Here is an 18,749-nt window from a genome sequence, read left to right as displayed (position 1 = left end):
ACCATTATATTAAAACTTGCATTCAACCCCTCTTGATTTTATATATATACTGTATATTTTAATAATGGGTGAGGTTTGTGAAGTATTGATGGTGACGTCAGGAAAAGTGAAAGGGCGAAGTGACACTGCAGCTTGAACGTTGGCTCCAGGGACGGCTCTAGGATTTTTTCCCCCTCTCTCTCTCCCGGCCTAAACGGGGGGCTTGACCAATACCTATGGGGACTGAGAAAACAGTTAATACAAATATATATCAACTAAAATGCTGAAGAGGCTTACACAGACTTCAGACGGGTCTATTGGCAATTCCAAAATTCCGTTATGTTTGACTACTATAACAATATGCCTGTTTTGAATGATAGTCACAGACAAAAGCAATACACTACACCATGGAAATGAAGGTGTTGCATTGTGAAAATAGCACAAATGCCCGGACGTTTAGACTTGTCAATTGCCTGCGCCTAGCCTTGGTGTAGCGGCAGCCCTGGTTGGCTCAAGTCAGAGAGCAGTTAAAGCTGACAGTGGCTCTTTAAGTGCATTCGGTTACCCCGCATGGTAATAAAGCAACTCATAATCACATACAAGGGTATTATAACGCCTATAGAGATACTTACCCAACTAACATCAATTTAGATTAGGAGTGGTTCATTCAACATTCCAAAACAAATGAAGTGGACAAATCACATCCTTAAAACTTTGTATTTTTTTAATAATAATTTGTCCTTTTTGCATAAGTGCAAAACGCACCCAAAACCGCCACCTGAGGGAAGTCTACATCTTTAAATAATAATAAAAAAAAAACAAGCAAAGTGTACATTTTAGTACAAAATTCCTTTTTAAAAAATTGCACAGTTTGTGTATAATATATATCAATAATCTCAATTTCAAACAAACTTGAAAGGCTCAGAAAGTAAACAATATTGACCAAACAAAAACAATTTCCCTAGAATTTAAAGCTGGGGAAATGCAAAACCCTGTTTTCATTTGTGTCAACCATAAATATACATATTTATATGCAAGTCTCTTTCCATATAATCTATGTGCTAGTGTTCAACGCGACAATCAAAATTATTGCAAAGTAGTTTTAGTTCTACTATAAAACATTGTTGAAGTATTGGACATAAAAGCATCTTTCTGATGAATTTTTCTTAAATTAGGTAAAGAAAAATATTTTTACAACTCTTTTGACCAAACTGGAAGACCTACTTTCACTGAGGTTTCCATTTCACAATAATCCAAAGAACAATCCAACACACATTTCCCCGACTCCTCCCCCGCCCCCCAGATCATTTTTGTGTAGAATTTTACATAACATCCTTGTCCCAAAGTGACAGTCAACGTCGATACGGATGGAAGCTTTGTACATTGTGGTTCTGCCCTCTTCCAAACGCACTGGCGGCGGACTGTGGAGCAGTGATGGGCTGTGCTGAACCATAGGAGGCCGTTGTCTGACTCGGGTCTGCAAAGGTGTGGCTGAATGCAGTCAGGTCCTGAGCATAGCCTGCGGTGGACGAAAAGATTTGAAGCAACAGGGAAGATAGATGTTTTGCCAGCCGCTGCTTGTTGCACAGTAAAATATTTCAGAAATATCATATTTTGAGTCACTGTCATTCCTTGCGTCATAACTACGGTATGGAAATTGAGAAGACTACACATCAGCAAATAGGGTCATGTTGTATGTACCTCCCCAAAAAAGGGTGCGACCAAATCCCGTGTTGGTAGCACCAGTACTGTACTACCAGTGAAAAAGTTAGTGTAGAGTTTTGTGAACGGCCGGTCCGTTTTCATCAGCCCCCTCCACCCCGGCGACAAATTAATGTCTGTCGCCCGTGCTATCATGGCATTACGTGAATAAAATCTCCCGATTTTTGTCAACGTCCCTTTTGCTGTTAGGAAGGAAATTCAATGTTAGTTGCATATTTGCTGGCTCGCCAGAGATAAACTGTATCAGAAGACCTTCATGCCTCCGACGTGCAAAAAGCATCCTGACCTATCAGTTGACATTCTTCTATTTGGACACTAGGTGGCACCATCACGCTGCAAATTAGATGAGAATCAGTGACACCCAGTAAAGAAAGGCCAAGCACCATAGACACTCAATTTTGCTGGTTATTATGGGTGATTTTATTTTATTTCCATCGGATTGATATTTTCTAGGTCACAAACACAGATACATAAAACACTAACCTAACTGTAAAAAGAGTAATATGAACTAATGCGATCGAGAGAAAACACATTTTGGACTTCTTTAGGATCAAGTCAAAGATAAAAACGTGAATCCAAAAAACAGTAGACTGTTGTCTTTAAATATATTATAATTGCGTTTTTAAATAGCTTCAGATATTCTGTGGAATAAGGACGTGGAGGGTAAAGTGCCGGGTAAATGGGTGCTACCTTAACATAACTGAGACATGAACAAAAATGTATTTCTGACCATTAGATCATCCTTTTTGTAAGCTGAACAGCAATGCAGACAAGACAGAAACAAAAAGAGGATTTGTTTAGGTATAGTAAAGCAGTAGCCACTGAGGGAAACAACATGTTTGGAGCTCTAACAGTTAATTTGATGGTAAATTACCGGTGCGTTCAATTACATTCACAACCAATGGCCGTGTTTTACTATACATGCATACAATTGAATGTACATGCAAAAGAGCCAAAGAACCAGGTTGTGTCTTAGTACAGACACTAAAGTAGTGAAGAAATGCTACTTTTGTGGTTGGAGAATATGATGCTGGCACCTACCTGCACTACATCCTCCCTGATCATCCTGACCATAAGTGTGAGGACGCGTTGGTCCGTAGGCAGAGCGCTCCTGAGGGTAGTTACCCAAGCCTATCAGGGAGACGAGGAGACCAAGATGACTGAACCCTTATACTGGCCAACTAATTAGTATCCCTCTTATTATAACGTGACAGCTTAACAGTTCTACTCATTTTCTGGCTCTACACTTCTATCTGGTTATGTGTCACTTGGGAAGTCAGTATTTTGAGAGGGGGGGGGGGGTGTCATGAGAGCGGACTTTGATGTGGAAGGCTGGCGTTGGCAATATGGCCTACTACCATTTTAATCATTCATTAATGACAGCCTTATAAATTAGCCATTTATTTTTAGCCTATTAAATTAGCGACTGGATATGATTCTGGGGTGGTTTTGTATACAACTGTATATGATAGCAACATAAGCAGAGGTGCATATAAAAATTGTGGTGTGGTTGTCAAATGCACACCAGAGGCTTTTATTTGGTGCCGCGCCAAGTGACGGACCATTGCCAGAAATTTACTGGCATTAGTGGACATGTATTTCATTTACTGTTACAGCTCAGATGTTAACTCATTCACTGCCATTGACGGCTAAAAACGTCAAAAATACATTTGAACTATATCTATTAGTTTAACATTTTTTCCTCTTTTGTTAACAAGAGAATGAAAAGCATTAGAATTGTTTTTATTGTACATGTAGAACAGATATAAAATTTGTGATTAATCGTGAGTTAACTAGTAAAGTCATGCGATTAATTACTATTAAAATTTTAATCACCTGACGGTCCAAATTTTTTATAATATTTTCTTCTTTTTTATTTTTTATTCATTGGCTGCCATTGACGGCTATAAATGTCAAAAATTCATTTTAACTAATTTCTATTAGGCATTAGGGGACATGTATTTCATTTACTGTTACAGCTCAGATGTTAACTCATTCACTGCCATTGACGGCTAAAAACGTCAAAAATACATTTGAACTATTTCTATTAGTTTAACATTTGCTTCCTCTTTTGTTAACAAGAGTATGAAAACCTAGTATTTTTGTCATTGTACAGTTCGAACAGATATAAAATTTGAGATTAATCGTGAGTTAACTAGTGAAGTCATACGATTAATTACAATTAAACAATTTAATTACCTGTTGCCCCTAATTTTTTCAAAATTAATTTTTTAATGAATTTATGGCAGTGAATGAGGTAATGTTAAAGATGCACAAGCCCTTTTCCTTGGACCTGATCTAATTCTACCACAGAGGTCTTTTTAAATAGATGATGTCATGTTAGCAGACCTTTAGCATTTAGCCAGTCAAATATTAAATTGGATTTTTTAGGGTTTGGAAAAAAATTTAAATAAACTTGTGAGGCACAATTTGGTTTATTAAGTGGAGGCCTGGGGATGCAGGAAAGACTGAGTGCAAAAGACTGAATGAAAGAAATGCACAAACCGGAAATAAAAACACACGAATGGATAACTGTCAAGACTGAGTGAGGTCGTCGGGTCTGAGAAAATAAGGGATGTAACTTCTCTTATATAATTGCCCCTTATCTGACACAATATTTATGTAACTAAGTGTAAAAGATTAACCTTGCATCTTATGTATGTTCGCCACAAGATTAAATTTCTTAATTACAATTCCGTAGGGCAAAAAAGTACTATGGAAAAGCTGAAATTAAGCCGTGCCATATTTTTTGGACGTCTATCTTGCGCTTGCTAAAAATTGGCAAAAACCTCCCCTGCTTAACATCTTCAAAGGTAATGTTAAACAACAGTCAAGCTCAAAGACTGGGTGGAATAACAATGCAGATAAAATGACAAATGATTAGAAAAATGTCAAATCTGCATGCATAGTAAGTGAATATGTTTGCTTTCAGTTACAAGCATGCAAGTCTGGTATGAACACATGCCAGACATGTTGAAAAATGTTGAAAGGCATTTCAGCATTAAGATTGAACAAGCTGAACTCCAAGTGGTTTTGTGTATGGCAAACACGCCGAGACCACAAATGGAAGTCAACAAGCCTCTTGAAAAGGAGAACTGAGTGTTAGGGCTGCAATAACTAAAATGCATAAGTACTTCGACAAAGTTGGATGTAAGCAATCTGTCAAGAATTAAATAAAAGTGCTAAGCAACAAGCATTACAAGACAGGATGATCTAATTTAAACCAACACCTAGCAACCTTTTTACCAAACCACAGCCCTGCTGGAGAAACCTTACACAAATGACAGCCACTTCACAACTCGGGTGGAAGTGGGGTTCATGTGTGTAAAAAAAAACATGTATGCATGGATGTGAGCTGTTTAAGCTAATGGTAAATTATTTCGATAGCAAGCTCTGTGTTTCTGATGTCAATAATGCATATGCATTAAAAAGAACTCGAGTTGTGGCCAAAAATTATCTAGTGGCATGGCCGTCCGTTAAGATGTATAAAAATTAAAATGGGAGATAAAGAGGCATGGAAGAGCAAAAAGCACAATTACGTTTCTTACCATATTGGCTATATGGAAAGTCAGGCTGCACAGAGGAAGCTTTGCTCAAGTCCTGAGTTGGTGTAGTGGTGGGAGCAAAGCCCAACGTTGTAGTTCCTGGAGTAGTAGGTGGAGGAGGAACCTGCTGAACATACTGTTCTGCTTGAGGAGTGCCAAAACTGTAACCTGTTACAATAAAATTACACTCTTATTGACTTTTCTCTCATCATAATTAGCGTATCAAACACATCTTACTATGAAGTGTCTTCTACATTCTGTTGAGTGGAAAAAATAGGGACACGTCAGTGGATATATAAAATTAAGACTAGTATCAGAAACTACAATGAATTAGTTATCCAATGTGTTTTGTTTACTGTATAATTTCATTTAATGTACCTTTTCAAACTACTATATCATGTGCCAATTCTGTATGTGGTTGCAATGAGCGTGTTAGCCTCACTCACCAAATGGCGGCGCTGTGCTGAAGCCCTGCGGAGGGTAGCCCTGAGGTGCAGCAAAGCTGCCCGCTGGGGTGGTGACCAGGAATGCACTAAAAGGTGAAGGGGGCTGCGTGGGGGTTCCCCGGCCAGCTGTTAATGGAGGTCCATAACCACCTGATCAATTAGACAACATCATTGCTTAGGAACACTTTGTAGAAATTCAACCAGGCATGTGTGCCATGAAAATTTACAATTGGGACTGCTGGCCTAACATTTTAATGAGCAGTTTCTTTTTTTTTGGGGGGGGGGGGCTAAAATGACAAACATAAGATATAAGTCAATTAATGCACGCACAAAAAGCCACAGTGTGCAAGGACTTGATTTGAAGTATTTTTGCTGTCATAAAGTAAATCTGACTTGATTTTAAGTAAATATAACATGGAGAGAACATAAGCAAATATTTGGTTGCTGTTGTAAGCAAGGAGAGGTTGAGACCCTACCTATAGGTTGGCCAGTAGTGGAAACCCAAATGCCTTCAGAGACAAAATAATAAAACAATACTTTAGACAAAGGGAGAAATTGTCATCTGTAAAGTAGACACTTGTTCAGCTTTTACTCCAAACACTTATCATGCCTATGTATTTGCTTCTTTACACTCACCTTGTGGTCCATAAGGGTGTTGCCAACCCTGGGCAGGCTGTGCTGGCCAACCATTTGCTGCACTCAAGATGCTCCTGGGTCCCCACTGGCCTGGGCCTAGCTGACCAGGAGCACTATTGTCACGGGGTTCTGCCTTCTTTACTTCAACCTGGACAAAGGACAAGGTGGACACATTTGGCAACACCAGTAAATGGCCCATGAAGTTGCCCGCCTAGTCAGATCTGTCCTAACAGACATTTTAAGACATAAATCTTGGTGTTAGGGGCCAATTTAAAATGTTTTACTTTAGGACATTAACATGGATTGAATGCCTAGATCAAAATTATTGTGTAACCAGGAGAGAAGTATAGCTATGTGTTTCAGGTACAACAAATCAAGTTTGTTAGGTTATATTAAAAAATAATAATAAATAAATAAATCTCAATTTAATATCAATGAAACACTTTTAAAACATACACATGTTTTTATCTAAACATTTAATGTACCTGAGAAACATAGATTTTTTTCCCTCAATGAACTGCCTTCTATAAATTATTATAGTACTCTAATGTAAAATTACAACTTACCTTTCTCCATCTAATGCATATGAAGAATCTCAATTTATTTCTATTTGGAATACTTTTTAAGGAGGATGATGTAAAGAGAAAATTGTATCGCAATTCTAACTAATAAAGGTAAACATGCAGATAGAACAAATGAACATTTTTCAGTATAAAATTGAATCTTCATACTGTGTCAAAAGGTATAATTTTGTCAAAAATGTCAAAAGTGACATGACACAAAATAACGCCACAAAGACTAATGATCTTGTGCTTTCTGTGTTCTATTTGTTACTTGATAGTGATAAAATAGTTCACCAACCCTACATTCTTATGTATATCTTATTTACTTCAATATTGTTGCTTTTACATATATATATATTTTTTAAATAAAAATGCACACCATTTTCTTTTCAACTTGTAGCCCTTTGAGATATTGTGATGTAAGGGCATTATAAATAATGTATTATTATTATTATTATTATTATATTACAGCACAAAACTAGGTGTCAAGGCACTGCAACAAACAGTTAACCAGCTCAAAGAAACGGGCAGAGACTAAGGGGGAGCCAACCAGAAATAGACTGAGGGGTTGAGTTATTGGGGTCACCTTGCAGGAGGAAAATGAATCACAAATTCCACCCAGCTTTAAGGTGTTGCTGGCAACCCCAGCCTCATCTCTTTTTTCTCTGTCGACCCAATTACGCGCACGTCTGGTAGTGGCCCCTGCCGCCAGCAGCTACCAGAGCGCTTTCTCCCGTGGGCATCACAGCTTCGTGTGATGGATACCATGACTCCTGTAAAGTCCCCAACAGCAGAACTGGGATTTGTTCCTCAGTTTGATGTGCTCCATTTTCTAATTTTGTAACTCATACTTCCCAAGCTCCCTCAAGTCCCAGCGTAAGGTAATGTCAAGTAAAGAACAATGGATTAAGTTGAGCGGCTTGAGCCTTGATGCCTGCTGAAAAATCAGGGCAAAGTCAAGGGGGGTTTCTAAGAGGACAGTTTACAGGTTGAGCTAAATCCATTACCAATGAGATAGAAAGTAACATTTTAATTAAGATTTCCTGGGTGCCTACTGTGGGTCATCAATTTAATAACAACAACAAAACTAGATCGTGTCAATTGCCACTTATAAGTGGAAACAGATAGTTGCTATAATGGCTGTTGTATTACTACATTAGACCAATCTGAACATATAGGATATTTAACACACTAGTTTTATTCAAACAAGCCTCTAGGTGGGTGATGTTTGTCACATAAAACAATAGAAGCCACAATGCAAGAAGGCACACTTAAATATCGCACAATGGTGAATAATTTACTTATTTTCTCCTAGTGGAAAGCTTGTCTTAATCTGATTTACATATCCACACTAAACACAATACATCTGACACACACTGTGAAAGCAACTTCTTTTTTTTGTGGCCATCTTAATTCCTCAACTTTGACATTAGAGACCTGCAAAATTTTGTATTTCTAGGTGGATGAACACAGTATGGAGATTCTTTGATTGAGGTCACTGAGTTTTTTTGGTTGTTGTTTTTTTTTTTTTTAATGTAAAAGAAGACATGTTGACGTGGAAGTGACCAGCCAACCAAATATCAAAAAACAAAAGAAACAGAACTGATTGGACCAATCCTTTAGGTGAATTATATTCTGTAATTCAGTGGGCTGTGAATCATTTGTATTTATTGAATTACAATTATGTACTTAGTAATACATGAACAATTGAACTTTTTTTTTTTGTGGCAAATTACTTTTGAGAATGAAATTGTTGGGTCAACTAAATTACACCTAACACATCCTAAAGGAGCGGTCATTTTTAAACAGAGCCTTAGGCGAAAACATCAGAAATACCAAAACATGACAGCATTTGTCAGTGGCTAAAGCATAAAATTAAGAAGCCCAATTGTAAAATCCTGCAATGTGAGTCAAACTTGGAAATGAGCTCAATTGTAAGTAACCGCGTCACATTATACTGTAATGTAAAATCAGTCGCCCAAGCCTCTGTTTTATCTGAAGGTTAAAATAAAACTACAACTACACACTTTTTTGCCCATGATGTCGTGAAAATGCATGTTGACAGCCTGGTCCACTGATTGTTCGGCCTCGAAAGTAATAAATCCAAAACCTAGCCAACGACGAAGAGTGAATCAAGGTAGCAGGGGAGGTTGTGACAACACAAGATGAAGAACAGTATTGGGATTCGGCAGAGTGAGGATCTGTCAAGATTGAGCAAGAGGCTCCTGGGGTTTGGATGACGTCGCACAAACGCAAAACAACACAAGATCCAAAATTATACAGCATGGTGGTTTGAAGGAAACACTAGTCTGGAACATTTTGAGAATCAAGTCCTTGTTTGACATGAAGAATTAGTGACTCTATTATATAAATAATACTAGCAATACAATACATCGTCATATTTTATGCTGTTTCATCCAAACCCCACCTTGAATTGTCCTGGGTATTTTGCTTTGGAGCACATACTTGTGGCAGCCATTGTTAATGCATTACAAAAACATGGAGAAACACAAACTGTAGAATGCCTAAAGCTTTCTCCAAGCTTTCCCAAATTTAATATTTTACTTTTGAGTCAGCCAGGATAAGCCAAAATTGAATAATAAAACACTACAAATGATAACACAAAGATACAGGCCATAACTGGTCTTCCAAAATGACTTTTTGAAGTTTTCATGGGGCATGTACAAAGACAATCAGGAACACACAAAAAAAAACAGACCTGTAACATGTAGATCTTAACACGTTAATCGGGCAGGCTAAGGGAAAAAGGAATACTTTTCTAAGTGCCAGTGTTCCATTTTCAATTAGATTAACTTTCTACTTTGGCAGAACTAGGTTGAGAACCCATCTCTACTTGGGGACCTAACCTGAATCCGCTTTAACATCCTGAGAGACAACAAACAGAGATTTCAGAGACCTCCAGCCAAGCATCCCCGAGCTGTGTGGCCTATTGATATTAATAATATCTGCCAATGTCCTCAATCTGAATTTAGAACCATGCTATGATCCTAGTTCAAGTAACATTTTGGGAGACATTGGACTTGTTGCTAAGATGAATTACTATACTATACTATACTATACTATAATATAATATACTATACTAAATAATTATTCATTCTGTGCTACATTTTCTTGATCCTATAACTATTTTACACAAAATGGAAAGCATTTAGTGGCATTTTTGTTTGTCATCTAACAATTAGATTCAATGTTAATTTGTTAAACCTTCAGCCCGGTTCGAATCAGATACGACTTTGTATACACCCCAATAACCAATTGGACGTTTGGGAATTAAAATAAAAAAATATATAAAAAGGCCTGTACCTCTGTGGTACCAATCAATGCACAGTAACCTAAAGGAGAAAAGACAATTCTTAAAAGACAGAGTTAATCACATTCAAACAATTCACAAGGAGAAGGGGCACAGAGGAAAAGAAAAATAGAAAGGGCTCACTTGCAAAAATACTTAACATTTTTACACATGGGAAAACATAGTATGTATGCTATTTAAGGTACATGTATCATTTATGTGCAAAATCAAGGTTGAAGAAAACTTATTCCGAAACTAAACATCCAATGAATTTAATGTGTTCAAGCTACGTTAAAGATTGTGCAATGGTCTTAACTGGTGCATTAGATCATGTTAAGCTCCAATGACAAACTATTCTGTTTCTCCCAAACAGAGGGCAAATGAATGGAGTAGAAACGGGAACACAGAACATGTTGTGGGTCACTGGTCGCAGCATCATTGCTATGTAGGACAAATGTAGATGAAACAGATGTGACTGGAGCTCACTGGACAGTGCCTGACACTAACATTGCCGGTGGCTGGTCTGAATCCCTGGCAGGCAATTCACGCACAAAGCGTCACTATACGTGTAGGATTTAACTAGATGCAATTCTGTGATATGCGACTTCCACTCTCAGTGAGTTCATAAGGAGACCTTTTTGAGTAGCGAACACAAAAACCTTTGTTCTTGTAAAACACAAGAGCACCTTCATCACTGAGACCCCTTTGAAGGTCAAATCCCCCTTTGAAGCTCAAACTGTTCACAGCGCCTTTTGCATGTTGACCATCTGGCTGCCTCAAACGTTTCCGCTTTTAGTTGATGCTTTGCCCGTCAAAGCATCTGCTAACGACTTGCCATTAACTTTTTGCTCTTCGTTTTTCTCTAGGCAGGGCAACTTTATTTTATGTTCTCTGACTCGATGTGCTCTTGATAAAAAAAAAAAAAAAAAGTCTTAAACAACAATAAGTTAAACAGTTGTAGCAGACGTAGTAAATGCAACTGTGTTAAGAAACCTAATCTAAGTTTCAGTTTAATAACTCAAAATTAGGAACCACGGTTTTTAGTATAGTATAATTTGAACTGCGTGGGTATATGCAAACAATATTTGCACAATATTTTTTACCTTTTTTTTTTCTAATGGTATGAACTCTTAGAATCTTATCACATTCACTCAAGATAATTTTAATGTTAATCAGTCTCTTGTCATGTTCAAGGTCAAAAATATTTTAAAACACACTTATACGAAAGGTTCCATCTGAAAGAGGCTACAAAGTATTTTTGCAATACCACTGATGTCTTCTTCTTGACTGTAATTCATAAATTATAAAAAAAAAAAATTTAACGCTATGATAGCTTGGTATGACCTCAAATGGAGTGCCCACACACACACACAGGACTGCAGTGATTAAAATTAATGTCATTTCCACAGTTGAATGGTCTGTTTCTCTTTGGGCCAGAATAGTTTGTCATTAGATTTAAGATGGTAAGGTATGGAAGGGGGGGGGGGGGGGGTGGTGAAAACGGGATCAGCTTTTACCTCGGGGCCTCTGCTTCTCCGCATCATAGATCATTACCACCTCTGTGACCTTGAATTGGACAAAGGGAAACAATGGCCATTTAAAAAAAAAGCAGACAAGTTTCTTTGTTAACCTAAATTAAGACAAATATCACATTGCTCTTTCCCATTCCATGAAACGTGCTTTTTTCATTACTCAAGTATGAATTGTGAATGTGTCCATAAAGCCACTATGAAGTGATTATCTAATTAACAATACTCACCACTCCGAACCTATTGAAATAGTCCCTGAGTTCAGGCTCGCCACAGTTATGGGGGATTCCACCTACAAATATCTTCTTCGATTTATTGCTATCGGCTTTGGTGCCCTTCTGAAAGAAAACAAGGAGTGTATGGATTACAATGTCTGTTAAGGGATCCCTCTGGGAAGGGCCGCTTAGCCATCATCTATTCAGGCAGTACAGAAGAAATTAGGTTATCCTCTTGCCCTGGGGTATAATTCTTAACATGTCATGTCAATGCAAACACTAGTCTCCACAGAACAGGGAACACGGTGGACGGCTTCCTCCGCTCACTCTCTTCACAATGGCACTGCGCTGCACTCAAACTGTAAAGGCTCGAGGCTGCTCCAACATCAATGACTTCAATCAAATGCATCTTTTGCTTTGCCAGTAAAACATTGAGGACCAAAAGGACCTCACTCACAATAGCCTCTGACATTCAGAACCCAGGCTTGCAGACAAATATGTAACAAAAGGCAATTACTCATCTGCTACTCAATGGCTGTAACCCCCCCAAGTGGACGCCAACTGAACAATTTATTTTCACCTGGCTTCTTTTCCCGTGAAAACGCTTACAGGAACGTATTTTAGAAATCACCTTCACAATCACAACTATTAGGTAGTTATATATTAGATAATTGTGATTCTGGTTCATAAGGCATATATTTAGAAGCTGTTACAAACTTCACTCATTCCATGTGGCTAAATCACCAAAATATCAGAAACAGCTTAGTGCAGTCCTGTTTCACACCACTGCAAATTACAATGTCAATCAACCCTATGAGATGCATGTACGAAAAATAATTTAGGAATCGGTAGCCATTAGGGATGCACCAACAACACTTTTGTCAATACAAGTACGAGTACCGCTATTTGATTATGTCATTATGTCTTGTAATTTTGAGGAGGCTACATTTCATTTTAATCAAATATTGTAACAATATTTTGACTGATTAATGAATATAAATTAGAAGATTTTGATTATAGGAGGTTTTGGCCCGATGCTAGCGGTTTGCTATTTGGTTGGTTGGTTATTTGCTTAGTTAGCACAACTATGCAATCATGACTTCGCAAAAACAAATCCAATTAAAATTTTTTTTTTTTTTTACGAATTTCATTCTTAGCTGTACCGCATATAGTTGTGGAACTTGTGGCTAAACATTATTACTATACAACAATAAGTATAATTGATCTATGATTGCAGCATGCTCATCTAGCACTGTCTGGCCAGAAGAAATTAGATTCTCCTTACCCAGCCTTCCTTTGTTCGAGACTTTTCAGGTTGCATTCCTCGAGGAGTGCATGGCTTCGGGTCAATCTGACAGCACAAAGAGGAAATGTTTAACCATCAACAGAGCTTGTCAAATTTTTTCGCACTGGCTTATTTGAATAAATGCTTGAGGAAATACTGCATTTACGGTGAATAATGCTGGATACAGTTCAGAAAACTAACAGAGCATTTCTATGCAGAGATAATTACAACGTGAACTGCCAAATTAGTCAGTTTGACTTTGAACAGGTACGTTTTGTTGTGCAAACAAATGTCAGTCTTTGCAAAAAGCATGTATTCCACATAAAAAAATATATATTTTACTTGTACTTAACAAACATCTAGCAACTGTGAAAAATCAAATACAGCCTAACTGGTTACGGCTACACAGATATTAAAATATGCGCATATATTGTTTCAGGAGTCTTTCATGTGCAATACTTACATTTCTGCCATCTAAATTATGTGGCTTTGTCTCCAGCACTGTCCGTACACAATTGGGGTCTTTGAATTTGACAAAACCAAAGCCTCGCGACTGATTAGTTGTTTTGTCCTTCATTATAACACAATCTACCACTTCCCCATATTGTGAAAAGTAGTTTCTCAGGGTTTCTGAGGGGAAAAAAAAAAAAAAAAGAAAGAAATGAATGATAAAACACAAACACGGCAATACTACAAATGTGAAATGGTTATGAAAGACATGACTCAGCTCTGTTTGTCTCCTGAACACGAGGGCTAGATGCATGCTTTCGACATGATAAATGAAGCTGGGAAAACACCTTCAGCGCAGGTGTTCTAAGGCAAATGAACAGCTATAAAATTACCTCTCGTCATTGTAATTAATCAATGCTTTTTAAGAAAAGAAATAGGCACAAAAATATATAAAAACATAGATGTCAAGAATCCAAATTCCTAAAGGACTGACCTAATGTTATCTTACATAGTACCAAGCACACGCCACAACCCTAAAATGCCAGCACACACCCAGTGAGGCGAAGTGAGCAAGTTTCAACAAATGAGGAGTCTGTAATTGCTTTTCTCATTGCTGGTAAGCCCTGCGGACAATGCCAAGCTGAGTTCCACAGTGCTGTGCTTGTGATCTCTATGCTACACTGCCGTTAAGACACACACACACACATCCAAAGTTACACAGTGGTCAAACAAGAACGCATAAGTGAAGAGTTCGGCACAGGCGAAACCATCTCTGAGGAGGTTGTGTAACGAGTCATTTTTATCAAGAGTCACGAAAATTGAGCAAGATTCTAAACCGCTCAAATTTCTTTTATGTCAAAAGGTCACTGAAGAACCCAATTTAGAGTCATGAAGAAAAAAAAAGCTTTTTGTATTATTCCAATGATGAGCAAAACCTCGTTCTTCACGGTCATTTATGAGTTACCGCAATTACTGTAGATTGTATTAAACAAAACATCTATTCAAATGACTCAAATTTTTGCCTATAATTATTTCAATAAGAATGCTCTTAAGTTCAATACACTGTCACACTATTGGTCGTAGTTTTGAGGGCCACCACAAGAAACTTTTCAAAACAATAATTTGAACATTCAGCTCTGCTTTTGGTCACGTAAGAAAAATTACTGTATGCTTTTGCTTAACCTTTTCCAGTCCTAATAAGCTAGAAGCCAGCTTCTCTCTATGACAACAAAGTGTGCCACTCTGCCCCGGAGACAAATGGCTCCAACATGTTGCATGCAAATTAGCTGAGCATTCACCCGCTTAAAAAATATTGTAAGATACCTACCTTGTGTGGTGCTCCAGTCCAGCCCACCAACAAATAATTTTCTACAAGGAAAACAAATTAAGTTCAAAATTACTGGATAGCGAAAAGTGTCAACAGTCAGGTCAAGTACAGTGATGTAAACTATCAACTACATAAGTGCGAGCAGGTCATTTATATGTGTACACAGGTGCAAACAGTCAAACATACATGTGTACACAATCAGGTATACAGATAAACATATATACATAATGTGTACAGAGTCAGATAGACAGTTGATAGATGTCAACTACAGAAATGTACACAGTCAAAACAAAGGTGCCCGGTCAAATACACCAATGTAAACAGTTAAGACAGGCGGAAAGAGTACACATGTGCACACAATCACTTGTGATTGATGACATATGTGTAAATGCTTAGGTACACAAGTGCACACTGTAGCAGGTCAGTATAAAGTCAAGTACAGTAGTAGTACAAGTGCATAAAGTCAGGTATACAAACTGAACAGTAAACATATACTGTATACACTAGTGCTAACAGCCAAATACACAACCAGGTACAGTGTAAAAAGTCAAGTAAATGGCTGCCAACAGTACAGTGCCATACAGTCAGATATCGCTGGTGTCGATCAAAAACCTTGCACCTCCAAAATCGTCACTTTTCAGGAGACCCCCAAAACAGCATGTTTTTTTCCAACCTTTAATAATGTATCATCAAAGACAGCAATCCATTTAAAACTTTAGATTGGTCAATATTCGTAAAAATGACACATGCACGTGTGGACTGACCAAAAGTATAGATTTTTGAAAAAAAAAAAAAGAACATTTACCAAATTGTGACTAAAGGGTTTTCGGCTTGACGGCAGCGATATACAAGTGCCGTCACATACATAAGTGCACTCTGTCAGGTAGACTGTACACAGGCGGAAATCGTCAAATAGTAACAATTATTTTATTTGCATACCTTTATTCAAAATCAGGACATAATTTCAAATTGACAGTGACATAAATTAAGTTATTGGTTTGGTCTGTAACATGTCAGAAATAGGCTATGATGTTTTGCTTCCCAAAGTAAAACTTTCGATTCTTTGTGTAAAAAGAAAGAAAGAAAAAAAGTCGACTTTCATGGAGGACTACGGAATTGTATAGTTCTGAGCATTTGCACATTTTTTTATTAAAATGGTATCTAAAATTGATTAATGTGATAATGCAACGATAGTCAAATACATTAGACTACTCTGTCATTTACACAGGTGGAACAGTAAAGTACACAGATGTATAGTGTAGCTCATTAGTATAAAAAGACAGAGGCACGAGTGGTCAAGTACATAAGTGCAGTCAGGTTCGCCATTTAAACAGTAGGCAGGTGTAAACAGAACAGTGCAGTATGACTAAATTCGGAGTACAGGTTGCGATATTAACACCATTTTATGCATTTGTTTATGTATTTAACACCATTTTTTGTCGTGTGGTGGTAAAATGACACAGGCTGGAGCCGGCTGTATCCAGTCTGGGCACGGTGGTCCCGGTCGGAGGGACGCTTCAACTTCACGAGCAGTTCAACATCCGCACTATCAAGCTCATTCAATTTCAATGTGGTCAAGAACAGACTTGACGACTGTGCGAAAACTGGAGGACGAGCCGAGGTGCGGATGCCGAATCCCCCCGCGGTGCCCGCTAAGTGTCCTCTTGGCCAAGTCAGTCAGACTTACGCTCCGCTGGCAAACGTTAGCTTGGCTAGCTCAGATGCTTCGAACCGAGAGCAAAAACAACAACCGGCATAAGTGAATAACGTGGCAATTTGGCACATTTCCGCGACAGGCAAAGTGGCAAGAACCAACGCTGAAGTTGGGCATATCTGCTCAAGGTGCCCTATTCGCAACTCCCATCATAAATGCCACTTTTTGCCTATATTTGCAAGTGCTAGCGCTCTCGCTAACTTACTGAAGCTAACCTAGCTCGTTAGCAATTGCTAGCTGTCAGATGACAGCTCGATGAGAGAGCTGGTAGTGCAAGTTATGAAAAAGACTTTGGAAAAGGACGACATCCCTCGTAAGAGCGCTTCGTAAAAAGGAGCTTACCCAACTTCATCGCCGATTAAGTTGTTGTTCATTTCTGAGGCGAAAGCGGTGGGGGGCTGTGTGAGCTGTAGCCGGCTTCTCGCTTGACTGCTGCCCCTCTCAGACTGAAAGCGAAGGAAGGAAGGTCACTCCGCTTTTTTGGTTCAAAACTGCTCTGCGCAATGACGACACTGCAGAGTGCACCGCATTTAAAGGAACACTGCACCGCCACCACAGCAGCCGGGGATCTTATTTTACTGGATGATGACCACAAATAATAATAATAATAACCAAAGGAAATAATAACAAAGCTTGCAAATATGAAACCTCATCACTCACATTGTCAGTTATTTAAATTAGTGTCAATTTTGTCAAACTGAATTAGATCAATCTACATTTGACAAGCAGGGCATCATTTTTTTAGTACGCCCCCAACCCCCGGCCCCCCTCAGGATTCAGAAACAAGAAAAAAAAAATCAATTTGTCTAAGAAGTTATTATAAATACGCCTATGCATAATGTTGTATCCTTATTAACATTAAAGAAAACAAAAGAAATATAGATCAGTATACAACAAAGAATAACTTTATTACATAATTTATAAATCTCTAGTCTGTAGTAATCTCTAGTCTACTAACAGATAAACTATACTGCCCCCCACTGTAGACACTATTAGATTTACTACAGATTAGCAGATTTAAGCAAGGATAAAATAGAGGAGCAGATTGACACTGTAGATATCGTTATGGTAGATAGTCTGTGAATGCAAATAAGACTTTGATGCTGATTTCCTGTAAATAGAAAGACTGTAAGCATAAATTAAATGCAGACAAACAGACCCAAAAATTAGGTAACATGCGTGTAACTTTAGGTACACTTGCACAGTCAGTGATTTAATTTACCTATTGGATGGATTTATGGATGGTTGGATGGATGGATGGATGGATGGATGGCACAAGGATAGCGGTGACCTGTGACCCTTGTTCATGAAGACAAAAGCCTGAAAGAATGAGCTGCTGCTGCCGCCTAGTGGCTCAACTCGTTGAAAATCAAACTTTTTTCTTTCTTTCTTTCCAAAGTGAGATTCTAAAGCCGTTTTGGCAACACTTGTCATGTCTATGGGTACATTAACAACCAGGGGCTTGTGTCTATTATTTGATGCATTTGAAAATTCAATGTGATGTTTAACATCTAAACACAAATATATAATTCATTCTGAATAAATGTAACTACCCCAAGCCTAATGTATTTCTAATTGACAACTGGTTCACAATATCTCACTTCAATCTTCTATATCCTTGCACAAAACCTTGCAAAAAAGGCACACGCACAAAATATTTATATATTTTCACATTCTTCTACATTGAGTCAACTTGTAAATGAAGGAAATCAGGTGAAAAACACCACAGTTGCTGATAATGATTATCTGTTTGCCCTTTACCGCTGATAACTGCATGTGGACATTATATTTGCTTTGAGATGGACAAAACAATGCTGAGGACAGCAATATGTTGCCCATATGAAGAGAGGGTTTGCCAAATATCAACGCACAAGAGTAGTAACACAAAAGGCCTTGCAGTAAAAAGTCTCCATTGATTGTCTGAACATTGTCAAGTTGCAAGCATTTGATTCCGACACTAGTGTGCCTGTGCTGTAATAGATCATCAACAAGATACATATCATCATTATGTTTAGTATTGACACCTTT

General features: G+C 38.0%; 1 protein-coding gene across 3 annotated transcripts; it reads right to left on the bottom strand.

Moving 5' to 3' along the window:
- Nucleotides 1–685: 685 nt before the first annotated feature.
- dazap1 (DAZ associated protein 1) lies at nt 686–17,976 on the bottom strand. Of its 3 annotated transcripts, XM_077584652.1 has the most exons (14): nt 17,944–17,976; nt 17,064–17,167; nt 15,008–15,048; nt 13,694–13,860; nt 13,231–13,296; nt 11,961–12,068; nt 11,719–11,767; nt 8,919–9,001; nt 6,329–6,476; nt 6,169–6,201; nt 5,693–5,842; nt 5,250–5,414; nt 2,743–2,832; nt 686–1,498 (listed from the first exon to the last, which is right to left on the bottom strand). In XM_077584652.1, the coding sequence occupies exons 2-14, from the start codon at nt 17,093–17,095 to the stop codon at nt 1,332–1,334; spliced, it is 1,299 nt and encodes a 432-aa protein (XP_077440778.1). In that variant the 5' UTR covers nt 17,096–17,167; nt 17,944–17,976; the 3' UTR covers nt 686–1,331. The 3 variants fall into 3 exon arrangements, with proteins under 3 accessions (XP_077440778.1, XP_077440779.1, XP_077440780.1); XM_077584653.1 differs by lacking the exon at nt 17,944–17,976 and having other exon boundaries at nt 11,961–12,065; nt 17,064–17,286; XM_077584654.1 differs by lacking the exons at nt 2,743–2,832; nt 17,944–17,976 and having other exon boundaries at nt 17,064–17,267.
- Nucleotides 17,977–18,749: the final 773 nt, after the last annotated feature.

The sequence above is a fragment of the Vanacampus margaritifer genome, chromosome 13 (assembly GCF_051991255.1).
Source record: "Vanacampus margaritifer isolate UIUO_Vmar chromosome 13, RoL_Vmar_1.0, whole genome shotgun sequence".
Lineage (NCBI taxonomy): Eukaryota > Metazoa > Chordata > Actinopteri > Syngnathiformes > Syngnathidae > Vanacampus > Vanacampus margaritifer.
Note: the sequence above shows the minus strand (reverse complement) of the source record. Positions and strands in the feature narration are given on the sequence as shown.

Excerpts from the sequence above, each read along its gene's own strand:
- dazap1 (XM_077584652.1), bottom strand. The coding sequence starts at position 17,095 with ATGAACAACAACTTAATCGGCGATGAAGTTGG. Across the intron at positions 13,297-13,693 it reads ATAATTTAGATGGCAGAAAT|ATTGACCCGAAGCCATGCAC; the intron begins GTAAGTATTGCA and ends TTGTGCTGTCAG. Across the intron at positions 5,843-6,168 it reads CACTACTGGCCAACCTATAG|GTGGTTATGGACCTCCATTA; the intron begins GTAGGGTCTCAA and ends CTAATTGATCAG.